The 19,915-nt window shown below is 39.1% G+C and overlaps 1 protein-coding gene across 8 annotated transcripts in view; it reads right to left on the reverse strand.

Moving 5' to 3' along the window:
• Nucleotides 1-19,915, reverse strand: part of Eml4 (EMAP like 4) — a 150,881-nt gene that overhangs the window by 12,632 nt on the left and 118,334 nt on the right. For all 8 annotated transcript variants that reach the window (XM_063229321.1, XM_023566363.2, XM_013155892.3 and 5 more), the window contains 6 exons: nt 15,791-15,942; nt 13,764-13,889; nt 13,547-13,678; nt 12,848-12,915; nt 8,059-8,147; nt 6,640-6,737 (listed from right to left, as the gene is read on the reverse strand). In XM_063229321.1, coding sequence (XP_063085391.1) covers nt 6,640-6,737; nt 8,059-8,147; nt 12,848-12,915; nt 13,547-13,678; nt 13,764-13,889; nt 15,791-15,942 — 665 coding nt within the window. The remainder of the gene's footprint in view (nt 1-6,639; nt 6,738-8,058; nt 8,148-12,847; nt 12,916-13,546; nt 13,679-13,763; nt 13,890-15,790; nt 15,943-19,915) is intronic.

A 19,915-nucleotide genomic window follows, 5' to 3' on the forward strand; every position in this document is an offset into this window, starting at 1 on the left:
GTAAGACGCTGTGATGACTGCACACGTGAATCTGTCCAAAGAAAAGGTTACTCAGATGATGCTGTCAGAAGGACAGTGTAAGTCAGAGACAAAGGTGCACAGCGCTTGTGTCCAGGACAGAAAGACCTAACCAAGGCGAGCTCCAGTGACAGCTGAGGCTCTACGGAGGGTGTAAGTACTGCTGCCGTGTGATGACTGCACGCTGCTGTCCCGGGTGCCTCCCTCTAGACGGAAACAGCGCACTGACTGGAGCGTGTTCATGCTGTCCTGTTGGCTTTTATGTATCTTAGTCTAAATGAATAAATTACGATTCTGACTTCAAGTGGCTTTACTAGTATTGACTTGCTTATAAAAAGAGAACATGGCTGACCAGAGAAGACTGGAATTTAGTGCCCTTCCAGCCAGATTCATTATAAACTGCTGTTTTTATAAACTAGCTGTGGAGAATGTGGCTGATGTAAGTTCACCTCTCTAAAATGGATCTTGTCTTGTCTCTTAGCTTACAAGGCCGAGAGCAAGGATCTGGCGTATGGGAACATCATCACCTGTCAGGGAATCGTGCATCAGCTAGTTGTCCTCTACCAAACAGCACAGTTCTCCATTCACTGGTACCAGCCATCTTCTCAATGGACATCTGACATAAAGTGATATTATGCAGAGGATCAGATGCCCAAAGATTGTAACTGGCTATGCTTTATTACAGGGACTTTTCTAAAGCTCGAAGGCCAGGATGCTTTTTCAGCTACAGTGATCACTTAAATGTTGACTATTGGAAATAAAATAGAAAATGCACTTTTTTTCTCTTTTTTTAAAGACAGGGCCTCTCTATGTCAGGCTGGCCTTGAACTTGCAGTGACTCTCCTGCCACAGCCTCTTTCCTGCCTCAGGTTCCTGAGTGTTCAGGTTACAGGTGTGTAACACCATGCCCAACTGGTATTTGAAATTGTAAGAGAAGTTCTAACTGTCACACTTTAAGACCACAACCATATAAAATAGGAAGTATTAAAATTCTAATTTTAAAATGAATTAAGACTCAAAGAAGTTATAACTTGCCCAAAGTTGCAAAGTTCAGTGGCACGAACCCATTTTTTTAAAAAAAATGAACCCAGTTTTGTCTGTTGACTATAACAGCAGACAAAAGATAAAGGCAGTTAACAGGAGACTGTCAGATCAGTTTGGTGGGTTAGTGACAGCTGGAAGCAAAGCACAGACAGAAGGTAAACTGGCAAAGCAGAGCGGCTGACCCTTTCATTACAGCTGCAAACAGCACTCAAGAGCGAGCGCATCTCAACGTTGTAATTTTAAACACTCATTACAGATAAAACCTGCTAGCTGGCGCAGGACAGGCCTCATGAAATTGATCGACTGCTATTCCTCACCATTTCCAAGGTTGTTCAGATTATCTAAAGACACACTCTCGTGTTTCTTTTCTAGATCACTGTACTATACTGGCAGTGTAATAATATACATACTGAAAAATCTGAGGATTATCATATTCTGCAGAGTTTGCTCCACAAGGAGTCAGGACAACTGTGTCCCAGTCCTGGGTCACGCTGTGACCACTGACAAATCATTATCTTCTCTGAAACTCAGTTTCTTCATTTGTACAATGAGAGTTGGGCTATACCTACTATATTATGTCATATTTTGCATGTTCTGTTTATGAAGACGGAACTTTTTTAAAATGCCGAAATTGAAAATGATTAAAAATCTAAGGCATTGGAAACTTTTAGTCTGAAAACTCCTTACAGTGAATCATTTCATTTGATGCTGTACATATTTCATAACACAAACATGAAGTTGATAAACTGATAGGCTGGTCATGGTGTTGCACAACCCTAGCATGCTGAAAAGCTGAGGCAGCAGGATCACAAATATGTACATCTGCCTGGGCAACTCTGTGAGACCCTGTCCCAAAAAATAAAAACTAAAGAGCTGGGCTGGAGTTCAGCACAAAGGTCCAAGGTTCAATGTCCACTACTGGCAAAAATAGCAAAAAAAAATTTGAATATATTAATGGAAAAAAAAGAGGACAGTTTATATTGTTCTCATGTCAAAAATATTTTGGGTAAGTTTTACAACTGAGTTTGGATGCAGGCTACTTTAAAAATGGTCTGGTTTTGGCTTATGTTACAAATATACAGTATATACAAAAACAGGCAAGTCTCTTTCTCAAACAGTAAATGGCCTGCTTTACTTATATTATCTTCAGTATACACATACAAGTTGTACATGCAACAAATAAATGTCCAGATTTGAGTCCCATCTCAGTATCATACCAAGATATCTTATGCACACCAATATATACATGCATACTCTGAAATCCAAAAATCCAAAATTTCAAAATTTTTGTTCCCAAACTTCCTTTATTCTTTCTTTGCTTTTCTTTTTCCCTCCTTCTCTGTCCTTCTCTGCTAGGGATCAAAACCTGGGCTTTGGGCATGCTAGGCAAGAATTCTGTGAATGAACTGATACAATCTTTTTGGAACCAGGGCTCGAACTCAGCACCTTGAGCTTGCCAGGCAGGCGCATTGCTGCTGAGCTATACCCCTGGCCCTCAGCAAGAATTCTGGATAAGAGACACTAAATCTGTACACTGTAAAAATAAATTTCACATTCATACTGAAGTTTATTTGGTTACTGTAACATGTATGTTTCTGAGAATTATTTTACTGATTCTCTCAAAATGAAATGCTATGGTAAGGACTGTTAAAAGATCTGTGTGCCATTAGCTCAACATGTGACTTCTAATCCTAAACTCATTTCCTAACATACATTCCAAGCCACCTTATTTTCTCTAGTTAACATCTACTGAGTACTTATATGCGAAACACTAGCCTAAGTATTTCACATGCATTAAATTATTTTAATTCTGTGAATTCAGAACCGCTATTATTTTTGCTTTATAAGTGAGAAAACTGAACTAGGTTCTTCAGGTGATTTGCTCAACATAGCTCAGGTTTAAGTGATGAAGAATTCAAATCAGGGGTTGGGCGTTTAGCTCAGCGGCACAAGCGCCTGCCTGGCAAGCACCAGGTCATGAGTTCCATGTCTAATACCAAAAAACAAAAAAACAAAACAAATCAAATCGAAGTAGTCTGATATAGTCTGCACTGAAACACCCTGTGTGGGGATGGAACTCAGGCCTCAAATATGAGCTATACCTTCCCTCTCAGTTGTGCCCTGAAGACAAACGGCTACTCCTTGCACATAATCCTGGTGTCTAGACAATTTTTCTAGGTAGTAGATTCCTGCCATACAGAAAGTACTCAGTTGTGTACAGAGTTCATCTAATTTGCAGCTTGTAAAAACAATGTAATCAACTTCTGGGAAGACGGTGGGGTAGCAAGCAGCAGAGCAAACAGCCTCTCTGAAATACCAGCCAGATGTGGGAATATACCATCATGAGGAAGACCAGAAGGAAGAAAGTGGGTCCCCTGCATCCAGAAAGCGTCTGAAGTGTGAACTGAATCCCACAGAGAGAGTAACAAGAAAAATTTCAAGGAAGAAGGCAGTAGCTGGCGGTGCCCTGGCTTGGAGCCGGACTCACCGCTTGCGGGGAGCTGCAGGAACCTGGGGACGTGTGCTCATGTGACGGTGGCGGGTGGCTACCCCGGAGGCCTCTGGGGAAACTCAGTAGTGGAGGGGAGTGGTGGACGTGGAGGACCGTGCTGGCTGGTGGTGGTGAGTGCAGAGGCCGCGGTCCTCTGGCAGGAGGGAGCGCCTGGCTGGGAGCCGGATAAGCCCGGAACCAGAACCACCGCGCTTCCTGGGCAGCTCCCAGCAGGGTGCAGAGCCATGGAAATGCTCTGGACTGCAGTGAGCCCACAGTGAATCTGGTCTGGGGCGGGCCTGCTAAGGCTGGCTGCTACTCTGTCATAAAGCACCTCCTGGCTTGCGGGGACACAGTAGCATGATTCAGGACGCTGTTTCCAGAGCTGTCAGCTAGTGAATTCAGAGATAATCCTACAAGTGGACTGTTTGTTTTCTTCTTTCCTTGTTTTTTTTCTTTCCTCTTACTGTTTTTTTTTGAGTGTGAAGGTGGGTGTGGTTTGTTCTTTTCTTCCTTTACCTCTTCTCACTCTCTTGTCCTTCAGTCTTCTGTATCAGTTTCCCCAAGCTGGCGGGACCTATCTTTGTCCTTCAACCTACTTGTAATCTCTTTTCCCCCTTTTCTGTTTTCTCTTTAATCCATTTTGAATCTTAACCCTTGAGGCCACAGTTGATATATTATGGTCTTATATATTGTGTATAACTGTTTTACATTCCGTTGAAAAAATATGAGAAGACATTTAAACAAGACACAACCTCAGACAAGCAGTTCACCAAAGGCAAACCCAGCGGGCACTGAGCCTGAAAAATCCCAAAGCCCCACCAGGTCTCTCTGAAATGGTAACAAAGCAACTGAATGAGGCTCTGGAAAAAATGAAATCAGAAATAATCTCTCAAATAACTATAGAGATTATCAAACACACACCGTGTTTAGTCATGTTAGAGCAGACACAGACAAAAACATAGATATCTGAGCTTAAGCAAATTATGGAAGCTCAGCATAGCAAAGAAATGGAATCCATAAAGCAGAGAGATTCAAGCAGATATGCAGGAGAATAAAAACTCCACTGAAAGTATTTGAAGCAGATTAAGCCAATGGGAGGACAGGATCTCAGATATTAAAGACAGGACTACAGTTAGCAACCAGGAAAAGAAAAATTTCTCAAAACTATCAAGGGAACATGAGGAATCAATCTAGTAGCTGCTAGATGAGAAGAAGAATGATAATTTAAGATTAATTGGAGTTATTGAACAAGCAGGTGATATCACAAATGACATTAAAAATATCTTCACAGACATTGTGATGGTAGAGGAAAAGAAGCTGACATACAAATAAGGGAGGCATACAGAACTCCACATAGCAATGATCAAAAATAAAAATCTACACCCAGGCACATCAGTCAAGATTCTGGAAATTCAACAGTAGAACAGAATCTTTAAAGCTGTTACAGAAAAGAAACAAATCACCCGGGGCTGGGGATTTAGCTCAGTGGCATAAGCACCTGTCTTGCAAGCAGGCAGTCGTGAGTTCAATCCCCGGTACTGATAAAAAAGAAAAGAAAAGAAAAGAAAAGAAAAGAAAAGAAAAGAAAAGAAACAAATCACCTATAAAGGACAGCCCATCAGTATTGCAGATGACTTCTCAACACAAACTTTCAAGTCAAGGAGAGCTTGGAGTGAAGTACTTCAAGTTCTAAAGGAAAACAACTTTCAACTCAGACTGACGTACCCTGCAAAACTGTCTTTCAAAACTGATGGAGAAATAAGATTCTTCCACGACAAAGAACATGTGAGGAAATTTATGACCACTAAGCCAGCACTCCAAAATGTTCTGCAGGACATTCTGGAAAGAGATAATAAGGACTACAACTCCATGAACCCCAACAGAAGGAATCCAGCAGGAAAGCAAACAATTACAAGGGAAGGGAAAAAGGAGGAGGAAGAGCAGGAGGAGAAGATGAAGACGATGAAGAAGAAGAAGAAGATGCGTGGGGGCAGGGAGGGGAAAGAAAGCCAATAATAGGAAAGTAACACGACAAGGATAAATCAATACAGATCAGTTTTAACCATCAATGTTAACGGTATCAATTCACCAGTCAAAAGACAGACTGGCAGAATGGATCAAGAAGCAAGATCCAACAATATGCTTTATACAAGAAACACATTTAATTCAAAAGGAAATTCATAGACTGAAAGTTAGAGGATGGAAAACAATACTGTATGGGACAGGAGCCCAGAAAAAAGCAGAGGTTGCTATTCTATTTGCAGATAAAGTGAATTTCAAGCCAAGACTGATTAAGAGAGATAAAGAATGTTACTACATCCTGGTAAAGGGAACAATCCAAGAGGAAGACATAACCAGCATAAAAAGGTATGAAAGAAATATTAGCGAACCCAGTTACATAAAACAATTATTAATGGACATGAAAAATCAAATAAGCCTTAATACAAATGTATTGGGAGATCTCAATAATACCCTGCTCTGTGACAAAAAGACAGATCAACTAAAAATAATGTAAGCAAATTAGAAATGGGCAGCAAATCACAGGAAACATGTTTCTACTAACTCTTAAATGCAGACATCTCCATATAAATTACTTCATTTCTAGAGGCAGAGAAGAGATACAGGATAGAGAGACAGGTGGGCAGGACGTGAACATTGAAAGTCAGAGGCCTTTTATTGCTCTCTTCCTCCACTTTGAGGAAGGGTTACTCATACTTTTGCTCATAGAAAAGGCTTTAAGAAAACTACCTGAAGCCTAGTGAGAGACACAGATATTAAACTCCGATCAAAAGGAAGTGTCATTCTAGAGTGAATAGGGAGCCACAATGTTCTCTTAGGTTATTTCTCAGTGTTCTTTTTTTTTTCGTACCAGGGATCGAACTCACAACCTTGCACTTGCCAGGCAGGCGCTTATGCCACTGAGCTAAATCCCCAGCCTGGTAATCTCAGTTTTAAAAAAGAGATTAAAGTTTAAAGTAGCTAACAATAGAAAACAAGATAGATCAATGTAAACATTTAATTTTTCTAAGAAGTCAATTTTCCCAGCAGTTTCATAACTTACTGTATTTTACATCAATACTTACAGTGCACTTTCCATATCTGCTATATTTTCTTCCATTTTCTGAGACTACATAGAGGTAAATAAAGTTGTCATGAGATCCTACAGCCAGGAAAGTACCATCTAGAATGACACAGGAAACAGTGTTCATCAGAGAAATACGCTGGTAGACTTATTGCGAGTTTACTGGATCTACAATAACTGGTATTTTGCAAATGTTAAATCTCATCACTGTAAGTGTTATTTGACATTTGATGAACAAATCTCATCACTAAGCACATCTGAAAAATAAATAAGGAGCCAACATAGCAGCCCTTCTTGTAGATGCTCACAGGCCTTGGTGGTGGTGGTGGGGTCCATCTATGCTTGCCTCCTTCCAGTTAGCTAATAACTGGCAAAAGCGGGGTTACTATGCCTTGATGGGTGGAGGGACAGTGTTTGTATGGCAAGCGAGGTATACAGCTGCTTAATTCAGCCAGTGCACAAGATCCGTCCAATTATGGGCCAGGTTATCTTGGAAGGGGCAGTTCTCCTTTTATGGTTTCCTCCATTGTATCTACCACAGCACTAAGCACAGAGCAGATCACAATGAAGTTTGCTGATCTTTTGATTTTAACAGCTACATCTGTAGTGGTTACTTGTTACTACAGCATTAGAAACAAATTAACAAGAACAAAACAGAACAGCCTTGCTGCTTCAACATGACTTTTTAGGTTTATAGCACAAAGCACATACTTTTCAATCTTTAATTCTGAGAACAGCATTTTTTACTTCCTTTAAAACAAGTAAGAAGCAATGAAAATTCTTTGGATATTGATCCAACAATGATTAGGATATACTGTCAAACACAAGAAAGTATCTAAGTCTAGGTAAGATAACCTATATCAAAACCACAATAATACTGGGAAAAGGCAACTAATATTATTATGGAAATGTAATTAACATTTTGAATAAAGTTTGAATAAATACAACAAGAATTACTGAGAGCTGGAGTTATAATAAATTGTTAAGTCTTTTATCTAATTAAGAGTCAATCATTACTATGTAATCAGTAATAATGTATCTGAGTTCTAAAGGACTTGAATATTTGTGGTCAATATCTGTATATTTTGATTACTGTATTTTATACTGTAATGTATAAAGAAAAAGTTGCAAACCAGATGTAATAAAACAGCTTAATACCTATTCAAAATTCTAAGTATGCATAGATATTAAAAAAAGGGATCTAATTGTTTTTTATTCTATTTTCAGTTACAAATACAACTGTGACAATTCATTTGTTTGCTTGATGACTTCAGATTTTTTTGTAGTTCCAGTAGTGGAATGTAATGTGATGTATGGAAACCAATCTGATACTTAACTTTAGAGAACAGAGAAAAAAGGACTCCGCTTTATCTGAAGTAAAAATACACAAATGCAGCCAAGGGATGAGATCTTTGCCTACCCACTGAGTAGCGCATCACAGAGAGCTGTTCATTCCCGTCAGTGTGGATAGAAACTAGATCTCTCGTTTCTGCATCCAGAACAAACCACCTGTTAAGTAAAAAACAAAATTTCTTCATATATTAGCATTTACAGAAAAAATATTTCCTTTTTGTCCATTTTTTATAAATTTATTTCTTTGGTACTGGGGATCAAACTGATGATCTCTCGCTTGCCAGGCAGGTGCTTATGCTGCTGAGCTAATCCCCCAGCCTTGTCCAGCCCATTTTTAGTGTGTGTGTGTGTGTGTGTGTGTGTGTGAGTGAGAGAGAGAGAGAGAGAGAGAGAGAGAGTGAGAGAGAGAGAGAGTGAGAGAGAGAGAGAGGCTCTTGCCATGTGGTTCAGGCTGGCCTTTGGCTCATTTTGCAGCCCAGGCTGGTCTTGAATTTGCAATGATCCTCCTGCCTCAGCCTCATGAGCTCTGGGATTACAGAAGTGTGCCACCACACCCAGCCCACTTTTAATTTTAAAAGTGCCAGCAGCAACAATCTTTAAGTTTTAGACATGATTTCTTTTTCCTTTTTTTTGGTACTGGAAATTGAACTCATGACCTTGTGTTTGCCAGGCAGGTGCTGTGCTGCTCAAGCTAGATCCCTGGCCTGAGAAATTAATCTTTTGAATGCTGCCACAAATACTATAAACTTATATGATCCTGCTGCCATGCTGCATGCAGCAATCCCAGCTATGCACGAAGACGAGGTATGACAATCTTGAGTTTGAGGCCAGTCTGAGCAACTTGTCCTGTCTCAAAATACAGTAAGCAGGGGTTAGGGTGTGGGGGGCACTAAGTGAATGTAGCCATATTCTCATTTCTACTTAGGTATTCACTGTGTCTCTTTGCTAGTCAAAGTTAAAGCAGAAAACAAGATGCCAGGTGAACCTTTCAGAGCTTTCAATGATACAAACAGCCCACTGTAGCACTCTTGCCATTAAGCTCATCACCACTATACTATATACATTAGACACAAGTTTCACATTTATGACAATATGCAATTACTATGGGTCTCTATTTGGACTAAAAAAGGACTTATTAGACTTTTCTAAATGTAAATGTTCTTTGACCACATGTTTATAGTAATCGGACATGTGGGCCAAGTATCACAGCAGTACCACGGGACTGAATCCAAGGCCCCATACATGCCAGGTGAGCACTCTACCACTGAGCTACAACCCCAGACTTTTTGTATTTTGAGACAGGGTCTAGCTATTGCCAGGCTGATAGTGAACTTGCAATCTTTCTGCCTCAAGCTTCCTGAGTAGCTGAGATTGCTGCTTTGTGCCATCCTGCTAGCTTATCTTGATGACTGTAACACTTTTGCAATGTTTCTCTCTGCTGCTGGGAGGCTTAAACAATCAGTGGTATATGTATGTGACTGTCACATTGAGAAGCTTTTTATTAATTTTATTAGTGAAAAGACCGATAAAGACCGTGATTAGATCCATTTGTACCATCAGTAGTACAAGCTGCCAAAGGGACAGTCATGCATGTACCACACTGGTAGGTTTGAGCCAGTGGGAGCATGCACAAGATAGTTAGTGGCCAAGAAGATTTTAGAGCTGGAAAGTACCCTGAAGTCCTTAAATGGATGGATCTCAGGTTTATGATATTAAATTACAAAAATATAAACCAATTACAATATAATGAAGTATCTGCTAGGAGGTAGGTTTGTAAACACCTCTTGCTTCTTTACAATTTTCTACTTAGGAATGTGGTTTTTATAATTAGACAACATAAAGTAAAAAATGGAGAAAAGCCAAACTCAAGCTTCCTACTTTTTTTTATAAGAATAGTGAAATACCGTGATCATAAAAACACCTGATTAGTCATCTGCCAGCTCGTTGGTAGCAGAAGCAAGGCAGAGCTTCTGATCTACGTGCTTTTTAGTATGTCACACAGAGGGTTTTGATCCCACAGGAACAATTCTCTGTCTCTGAGATACATTTAGAAGCAAGGAGACCAGAAAAGGAATCTCAGGTTTTTGTGCACAGAGAGACACAGAGTGAATCAAGTGCTAAGTAACAGGGTAACAAGGACAATGAGGTTACATGGCAGGCAGTCACCACAGAGGATTTATCATGTCAAATGTGGCAGGGTGGGCAGAATGAATATGTATGAAGGGAAACTTAACCATTCTAGCTGGGGTGGTGAGGCAAGGATTCAGGGAGCTTTTAGAGGTCAGCTTAACAAGTTTGCATATTACTGTTTAGGCATCAATAAGCCTTTGGGAATGGGTCTAGCCCCGTTGGTATGATTTGCTGTTTCCTGAGTTTTCTCAATCAGATTCTTCTACTTGATACGAGCTCTTCTCTTTCCTTGCCTCTGTAGTGTCTAAGCTTTCCTTCAAGGCAGCCCAGTCCTCCCCCTTCTGCGAAGCTTTCTCTGAGCACTCACAGGTTCACAATCACTTCTGCTGATCTCTAAGAATTAGTGCCCTTCTATTTAAGTAATACTAAACTATTCAGACGTTCTTTGTCTTTTTAGGTAGTACTTAGATTATGATCTACTTGAAGTAGGGACCATGTCTCTCTTTCTTGCTCTCTTTTTGTGACAGGGTCTCACTATGTATTTCAGGCTGGCCTTGAACTTGAACCTGGGGAGATTTACACTGATGGAGTTTGAAGTCACTGTGAACCCAAGGAAATTAACTCAGGAGTAGCTGTGAGCTATGTTAATTAACACCTAAATACACAGGGAAAAATCTGTTTTCTTTTAATTAGTTTGCTCCTTCGCTATTGTTAATGCATCTTTGACACCTTATTTTTGAACAGAAGAGACTTTTCTCAAGTTCAGAAGCCTCACAGTCAATGTATCTGGGCTGGAATCTGTTAATGGTATTTTAGCTCCATCCCTGGCTTGCTCAAGGCTGTGGTCACTACCAAAACCAGTGAGTTGAGCTCAATCACCGAGTCTCTTCAGTCTAGGATTCTGTGAGTCCAAGTAAACAACACAGTTAAAATTTCTACCTGCCCACTCACCAGGCTCACTTCCTGCCCTGCCTCGTCTCACAGCTGTCACTGTCACTATTGCTTTTGCTACTCCTGGTTGCTTCTAGGTCAGGGCCAACACTGTATGTTCTATATTACGGCTGAGTGTGTTATATGCATGTATGAACCTGCCAAGATGAAACCTAATCTCTACGGCCAATATACCCTAAAGGGAAATAAAAAGAATTTTAGCACAAAGTCTGTCATTGGTACTCAGTAATTGGTATTTCTTAATGTTTATCTCAATGACAACCTTTCTGCTACCTGTTTCGATGATAAAATTACAGAACTGAAGACCAGACCAGCGCTACAGTTTAGGTGGTTTCCTATGTAATTAATGTGATTCCTATGTGATTTTCTGGTTAAAGAAAACAATTTCTTTTGAATAAAGTTCTACAAAAGACCTATCATATGCTTCCATTTGGTCCAAATCTGAACGTTTTTAAACTCTATAACAATACGAAAACCTGAGATAGTGAAACTTTATGCTTTATTGCACTGTATTTTGAAAAGGAATTTAAAGGTTTTCAGTTTTTAAAGGTATTAATTTATATACAAAAACTAAAGGGGAAAATGTGCCATAATAAACTTTAAGTGACTAAATTTAGAATTAAATGAACTAGAAAATGGTATTTATATGAATGTGTTCACAACAGTTTCATGCCTACTAGAAATCAACATTTCAGATTTTTTTAAATGAGCTTTTTTGTGTAAATTGACTTCATATTTTTTTCTTTGCCCCCTTAAAAAGGAAATTAAGGTCCTTGCTATGGTAGCACATAAACTAAAATGATAATTAAGTTTTCATGGCAGTGACCAGATACCAGCAAAATCATTAAGCAGGTGTTCATTAAAAACACACAGATAGGGGCTGGGGATTTAGCTCAGCGGCATAAGCGCCTGCCTTGAAGGCAGGCAGTCGTGAGTTCGATCCCCGGTACCGATAAAAAGGAAAAAGACAAAAAAAAAAAAAAAAAAAAAAACAAAACACCACACAGATAAGCCTTGCATGGTGGCATATATTTATAATTTCAGCTGAGGCAGAAGGATCACCAGGAAGTCAGAGGCCAGCCTGAACTACATATTGAGTCTCTGTCTCAAAAAAAACTGCAACAACAAATTAAAAAATACAGATAATAAATGTTACTCAAGTTATATAAGCTTCAAACTTTCCCGATATAAAGGACAATAAAAAATTGCTATTTCTAATTTCACAGAGAGTCGTCTTTTATTACCTCTTCAATGAAGCTGATTCTGACCATCCTGTTTCCCCATTTTTGTAACTATACCCCCACACAATCCCCATTTCTTTTTTTTTTTTTGTCTTTTTCCTTTTTATCGGTACCAGGGATCGAACTCAGGACTGCCTGCTTGCAAGGCAGGCGCTTATGCCGCTGAGCTAAATCCCCAGCCCCCCAACAATCCCCATTTCTAATCGCCATTTTCCCTCCCTTCCTATGTCGGTAACATAATTAGTTACCATCATAGGAAGTTTTTACTTTGTTTCCACTCCTCACATACATTAAAATGTGGGCTCCAGAAAGGAAGATTTTTGACACTCCCTGATATATCCCCAAAGCCCACACTAGGATGCAGTAAATGAAAGGCAGGTGCTTAATAAATAACAATACATGAGAAGACGTAGCACAGCAGAGTGGCAAGCATATGAGCGCGCTCCTTAAAGCCCATCCTCCAGGTGAGACTGAGAACATGCACGAGGCACAATGTAAACACCTGCCAGTTACTCAGCTCCATAAAGACCTCACCTGCCTGAGTGCGTTCCGATGGCCACCACTGTGCCACTTGGATGGAAACCTGCACAGTGTCCGGGTTCCTAGAAGACAGACGAGACAGCTGTTGGAGAGTACATGAGAAAGGCTCCCTACACCAACGGGGACAATGGGAAAAACACTTCTCAAGATAACTTGTTTCATACAGACATGGAAAGCCGCTCAACTTTACTACAGCCAACACTGGACATGAGAGGAAAAAGACTTCAGAGCGTGAAGGCTCTGTGCTAGTGAAATGGAGGGGGAAGAGGACAACTTGCTGTGGCTGGGCCGTGGGCCAATAATAGGAACAGTAGTAACGAACAGTTCTTTGGAGTTGCAAGAACTTATGTAAGTATCTTGTATACCTTTTGGGCTACAACAGGTAGTTCTCTAGGTGTCGCAGGGAGAAAACACAGTAACAGGCCACTCAGAAAAGGACAGAACAGAGTCTGTCAGTGAGCAGCGGTAACTGAGGTCCAAATATTTATGAAAATCTTTATGAAATCTCTCCAATAATTATGAAACTGAGAAAAACTGAGCTTGTAGTAACTCTGCTTCTTTAAAGCAGGGTCACGTCATACCTTGAGAGTTCCCTCTAACTCCTGCCTTAAACCAATACTTTGTTTCATCTGCTGCTTCTGCCAGTGTGCACAGTGTGCATGTGCAAAGATTAACCACGTCTACTTCACTCACGTCCAGGAGTCTGGTCCACTCCAGCCTGTGCTCCACCGAGTGCCACATGCACACCTGCCTGTCCTGAGCACATGTCAAGAGTAAGTCTTTGAAAGGATGTGTGGCAAGACCCCAGAGTTCATCTGTGTGCCCCTGGAAAATGGAAGACACCCATTATTATAATAACCAAAGGGTATCATCAAAATAATTAGTTAATCACTGACATAATACGGTTTACCTGTACTTCTATTTGGAAGCCTTCGTTAAATGTTCCTCGTAAAATAAAGTTTCGTGATGTGCCTACTAAAAATTGATCTGCTTTTCCTTCAGCTACAGCTCTGATTGTGCCATACTGATCAGGAACCTAGAAAAAATAAATACATATATACATACTAACAAGCATTAATTACTACGATTAATGGCTACATTTACAGTGGTGGGCAATTATGAGGTAATGAATGACAAATTTCTAAATCTGAAGACAATATAGAATCTCATACTGTTATTCAGATAATCAAATTTTATTCAGAGAAGTTATCATGCAATATTATCAACATTCTTTGCTTCCGGTTTTATTTTTTTTTAAAGTGCGAAGACTCTAGCCCAGAGCCTCACACATGGTCCTGCCACCCAACTATATCCCCAGCTAGTTTCTGTTAATTTTAAGTTTGTGGTTTATGTGATTTCAAAAGCTAAGGGTTAGAAACAGAGAAAGAAAAACAGAGTAAGTTTACTAGAGAACATGAAGAATGGTCTGTATTTGTTACTTATTACTTACATTACTTTAGGTAAGTCAATTAGCCTAAGAAAAATTACTTTACTTGAAATATAACGTATACAATAATACATGTCTTACCTACTCTCCATTGTTTTAAGGGTCAAAATAAAAAATAACACAAAAATTCTTTGTAAACTGAAATACAAACAGGCAGCTGGCCCTCTGTGTCTGGGGGTTCTGCATCTAAGGACTTGATCAACTGTCATCTGTACTGTACTGTGCAGTCCTTGTCTCTTGTCACTGCCCTCTAGCAATACAGTGGTAACGATTTACACAGCATTTACACTGCAGTAGGCACTGTAATGTATAAATGCCTTAAAGTAGCCAGTAAGACATCAGGAGGTATACACAGCTACGCCACCACTTTACATAGGGCACTTGAACATCCACGGATTTTAGTATCCGTGGGTCTGCAGGACTGCAGTGGGTCCTGGACTTAGTCTTCCTCTGTAGATATGGAGGATAACTGCATTATAAAGAATTACAGCTGCAATTATGAGGACTATGATCCCAAAGAATGAAATAATTCAGTTCTTTATGCAGTGGGATCTAAAATCACTGAGAGCTGCGACTATAGCTCAATCATGGATGGAGCACTTTCTTAACATGTGAAAAGCCCTGGGTTCAAAGCCTGGCACCATAAAATAATAAAACAAACATTAAAAAACTGTATGATTCCTAAAAACATGAATGACATGTGCTAGAAATGGTTATGGAAGGTGTGAACTAAGTCTGCAGTTTTTGATTACACAGGATATGAGTTTTCTGTGAAGGAAAGAAATAGTAAAAGTGACATTTCCAATATGAACTTAAGGTTGTAACAAAGTAAGTCTTCTTGGAAATAAACCCAAGAACAATACTATAAAAATCCTCTTCATCACAGAAGACTTTGGAAAGCAGGTTATGTTTAGAAAAAACATTAAGCATAAATTCAAAATTTAAGTGAACAAAAAATAGGAGTAACATTAAACTGAGATTTGTTCTTGGTTTAAGTATCACTAATCTAAAACATTATATTTTACTTCCCGAGATCTCAATGTAACTAGCAAACCTTCATTTGAGCACATAATACTTACTATGTCTCCTGGTTATGCCTCTTCCAGGCTGTGGTGCAGACACATCCACATACAATTAGCAGCTCTAGTAAGCTCGAAGTTTAAAAATTATTTTCAAGTTTAAAACTAAACTGGTCATTTTGTTTATCCTGGACTTGAGTAGTGTTCAATGGCTTATCTGCTGAATTAAAGTTTGGATAGTTGTATTTTGGGATCACAATGTAAGGTCTCAGTAATCATTTCACTGTTTTTTTTTTAAAAATTCTTTTACATTATTTTAATATTATTTTTTTTAGTAACAAACTCTTTCCTATGTGGGAAGAGTGAAATAATAAAAACATACGATTTCCCTGAAAAGTTAAATTACCATACTGTGGGACAAAATGACCAGATAATCTTGAATATTTTTTAATGTTCCATTTTCACCCTTACCTCTATTTCTCTTTCAGGATTCAGATCATGATCCCACAGAATTATTTTTCGGTCTTTTCCTCCTCCAGTTAATAAGAGTCCATTTCTCAGCTGACAAAGTGTGAATACACTGCCATCATGGGCTTTAATTTGTTTGCTGATTTGATATATACCTAGTATATTGAGCAAAAAAATAAAAACACCAATGATCACACTTTTCATCAAACTCTAGTGTTTTAAAAAAGAAATCTTTAACAGAATTACATAGTGAATACTAAGAAAGTTCATGGATTCAGTAACTTTCAGCAAGTCTTCTGCAAAGCACGTAGTAAAGCTTAAGACTTACTACAGTCCCTTTGCATATGTATTAGTATTTATTCACTCTGAAAATACTTTCTTAAAGAATTAAGCTAAAGCAATAATAACAATTCCACAGGTAACAGCATATAATACATATTTACTGTCATCTCCTGTAAGAGTTTATACAGTACTTAGGGTGGCATTACTCTTCTAATTAAGAACTTGAGGATACAACACTCACAGGAGTGGCTCAGCCAATACGACGGTTAGCTAATAATAAAGGTGTGACTAAGACTCTGGTCTCCTACCTCACTTAATATGCCTGTCACTTTACAAAACAGCGATCATTTCCTGTGGAGGTAACAGTGATATTGAACAGTTAAATCACTGTGGACCTGGAGTGCTTGTGGATAACCTACTGAGATATGGGGAAGACACAGAGCAAAAGTGGACCACCGATGCCCCCAAGAGTGACTGCTGACCTACTAGAAAAGAATTTCATTATTTTAAAAACTGGTCAGGCTGTAGCAATGTGATACCCTGGCTTTCTTGAATGCTTTCCACAGCATTTTACTAAGTATCTAAGGAAGGCTAAGGTGGGTAATTAAAAATACTTTAATTAAAATTCATGTGTAATAATTGATTCATTCTAATTCTCATTCTCTTTTAACTCAGATCTCATTTCTTATGGATCATGATTAATAAGATTACATATTTACGATGCTTGCTCAGAGAAGTCCTTTAGCTAGTGACTGAGACTAATTACTACAAGAGGAAAGCTTTTGGAAGACAACACTTAGTAGAATAGTGAGTAGGTTCAAAACAGGAAGTAGAACCTTACTTAAATATGGCCAAAGTAAGTCAATAGCCCTTAGGTCCCCTGGAAAAATAAAAATTTACAAGTTTAAAAATTATTCTTTTTAAAAAATTGCTGATCAGTTGATGAATGGGTAAAAAAATGAGATATTAATAAAATAGAATATGCCATTAAAAAGGAATGAGGTGAACATATTCTACAACATGAATGAACCTTGAAAATAAACTAAGTAAAAGGCAGTTCCAAAAACGTCACATACTGTATGACTATTTATATGAAATGTCTAGAACACGCAAATCTAGAGAGCACTGATAGCGAATCTTTCTACCAAACTGCAACCCAAAACTCACTTACCTATCACAAAGTGCCAAGACTGCAATTCAACCTGAATAATGAGGTTTTAGTTTAGGAAAAAAATCTCATACAATAACATCTTTTGTCTTAAAAGAAAAACACAGTAAGATCTTTTGATGGTATGAACACCTTTTGATTGAAAGGTAGAAAGTTTGCTTTTGATATGCTTTTGCATAATCAATGGGGTCCTTACTGTTGTACGCATGCTGATTAATTTGTCAAACCTCTGCTGGGGTTACTTGGCTTGTTCAAGTTGTGTGTCTGCTGTGGCACACATGCTATAGGTTTGGTACCATTGCTATTGCGACTGGAATTAGATTAGTAGCTGCTAAGAGGATGAGAGGACAGAGGAGAATAGGAACTGATTACTAATGGTACAGTTTCTTTTAAGGTGTGAAAATGTTCTAAACTTATAGACACTGGTGATGGTTGTACAACTCTGAATGTACTAAAAATTACTGAACTACATACGTCAAATGGGTGAATTTTACAGTATGTGAATTATATCAAAAAAGCTGCTACTGAGATTTTTTAAACTTGTCTATCTGAGCTGTCATTATATTAAAAAAATTATCTGTTGGCACACATCTGTAATCCCAGCACTCAGGAGGCAGAGGCAGGAGGATCACCGTGAGTTTGAGGCTGGCATGGGTTACATTAAGTTCACAGCCAGTGTGAATTATAAAGCAATAACCTATGTCAAAAACAAAGTGAAGCAAAACAAAATAAATCTGAAAGTTACAATACTTGGTATCCTAAAAATAAATCAACTATAGTTAACTGTAAAAATTACTCTATCTCAGCGTGAAAATGCTAGTGATACAAATACTTACTAGATGGGTATACTTGGCAGAAGAAAAGGGCTTAACTGATTCAGAGGAGAACTTGCCTGATTCAGCAGAGCTGGCAACAGAACTCCTACAAACCTGCTACTCAGGTCAACTGCCTTCACTCATATCACCAATCGTCACTTAAAAACACTTAACCTTTGAACAGTATGATATGTTCACCGGGATTGGCACACAACCATCACTGCTCTGCGGTGCCCAGGGGAGACAGCATATCTGAGAAAAGCGCATTTTCTGAGAGGACGGGTGGTGGTGGTGATTATAGGGGTTACGGGCCTATAGCTCTGACATTTCAGTTTAGTCCAAATAATGTCTGAAATACCCACCAAGAAGAATTATCTTTGAATTTAGAAAGCTACTCTGCCAGGGCTGGGGGTTTACCTCAGTAGCATAAGCACCTGCCTTACAAGCGCGCGGTTGTGAGTTCGATCCCCAGTACTGATTAAAAAAAAAAAAAAAAGTAACCTACTCTGCCTCCAGGCTTAATCGCACAGACAACTCTAGGCAAGCCTAAATGCAGATCTTTCCTTCCTTCTCATCTCCAACAGAAACAAAGCTTCCATGAAAACAAGTTTGCTTCACCTGACTAATGAAGACGTTTGCAGGCCCCTCTGTGGCTGTCCAACTAGAGGCAAGCAGCAGGGAAAAGCTGACATTCAGGTCATATTCTTAGCAATGGAGCAAACAGATCCATCCCTGATAATTATCTGGTGAGAAGGCAAAACAGTAGTGTTTTCTCAACTTTTTAGGAACCTGACAAAGATTTAAGAAGGGTGACCATTTTAACCCTTCCGTGCTTGTGTTCCATCTTTGGAACACCTGTAACAATGGAACATAATAAAATTTTTTCTCTTTAAATTCTCATTGCTTGAATTTTTCTAGGAATGTATAAATTTCATGCAGAAAGTAAAAAACAAAAACTGTTATCTTCGGCAAAACTGGGATAATGGAACTACAGATAATCTCAATTTCTGCTCCCCCCCCTTACTTTGAAGATTCATATTAATTTACAAAAATGTCACATTTGAGAATATGCAAAATTGATCAATCCACTGAAATTTTGGGGGCAAGAAATTAAAAATGGACACTGGGTATCTATTCTGATCTAGATTTTTTTTGTTTGTTTTGTTTTGTTGGTCTTTTTGAGACAGGGTCTCTTTTATACAGTTCAGCCTGGCCTTGAGCTCGTCTTGTAGCCCAGGCTGGTCTTGAACTTGCAATGATCCTCCTGTCTCAGCCTCCTAAGTGCTGGGATTACAGGCCTGAGCAACCACACCTAGCTGGAACTAGGTCATTTTGCTGGAAATCAGGGTGTAGCATGGAGGGACTCTAGAGACAAAGAGCTGCCTTGAATGTGTTTAGGGGGAGGTGGATAAACAAGAAAAACCAGGACACACTGCTCTGCCAATTCTCCCTGGCTCCCCACCATCTCCCTCTCCCTTGTTGCTAGGTATGGGAAGGAGACTGAACTACACATTTATTCAAATATTTTTTTCTTTCTTTTCCCATCTTATCACATGGCTATGCCTTCTTCTATAGATATCACAGCTCCAGCTCTTTTGCAAAAGGGATGGGGACCAGAAAATGGAGAGTGGAGGGAGAGGGAGAAGAGAAGGGGATAAAAAAAGAATTAGGATGTCGTACATACAACTTTCCATGAGGATGGTAATCATTATGGGCTGCAAAGATGTACGAATAAAAACTGAAAAATAATTAACATGTACATACCCATTATGGCTTATATCTAGATGTTCCCCCAAACTTCATGCGGCTGGATAAGGGCATGACTATGGATTAATGGTGAGATACTAGGATTAAAGGTGTGGA

Source organism: Cavia porcellus, unplaced genomic scaffold (genome assembly GCF_034190915.1).
Source record: "Cavia porcellus strain 051 isolate PalLab524CR breed Dunkin Hartley unplaced genomic scaffold, mCavPor4.1 scaffold_1, whole genome shotgun sequence".
Lineage (NCBI taxonomy): Eukaryota > Metazoa > Chordata > Mammalia > Rodentia > Caviidae > Cavia > Cavia porcellus.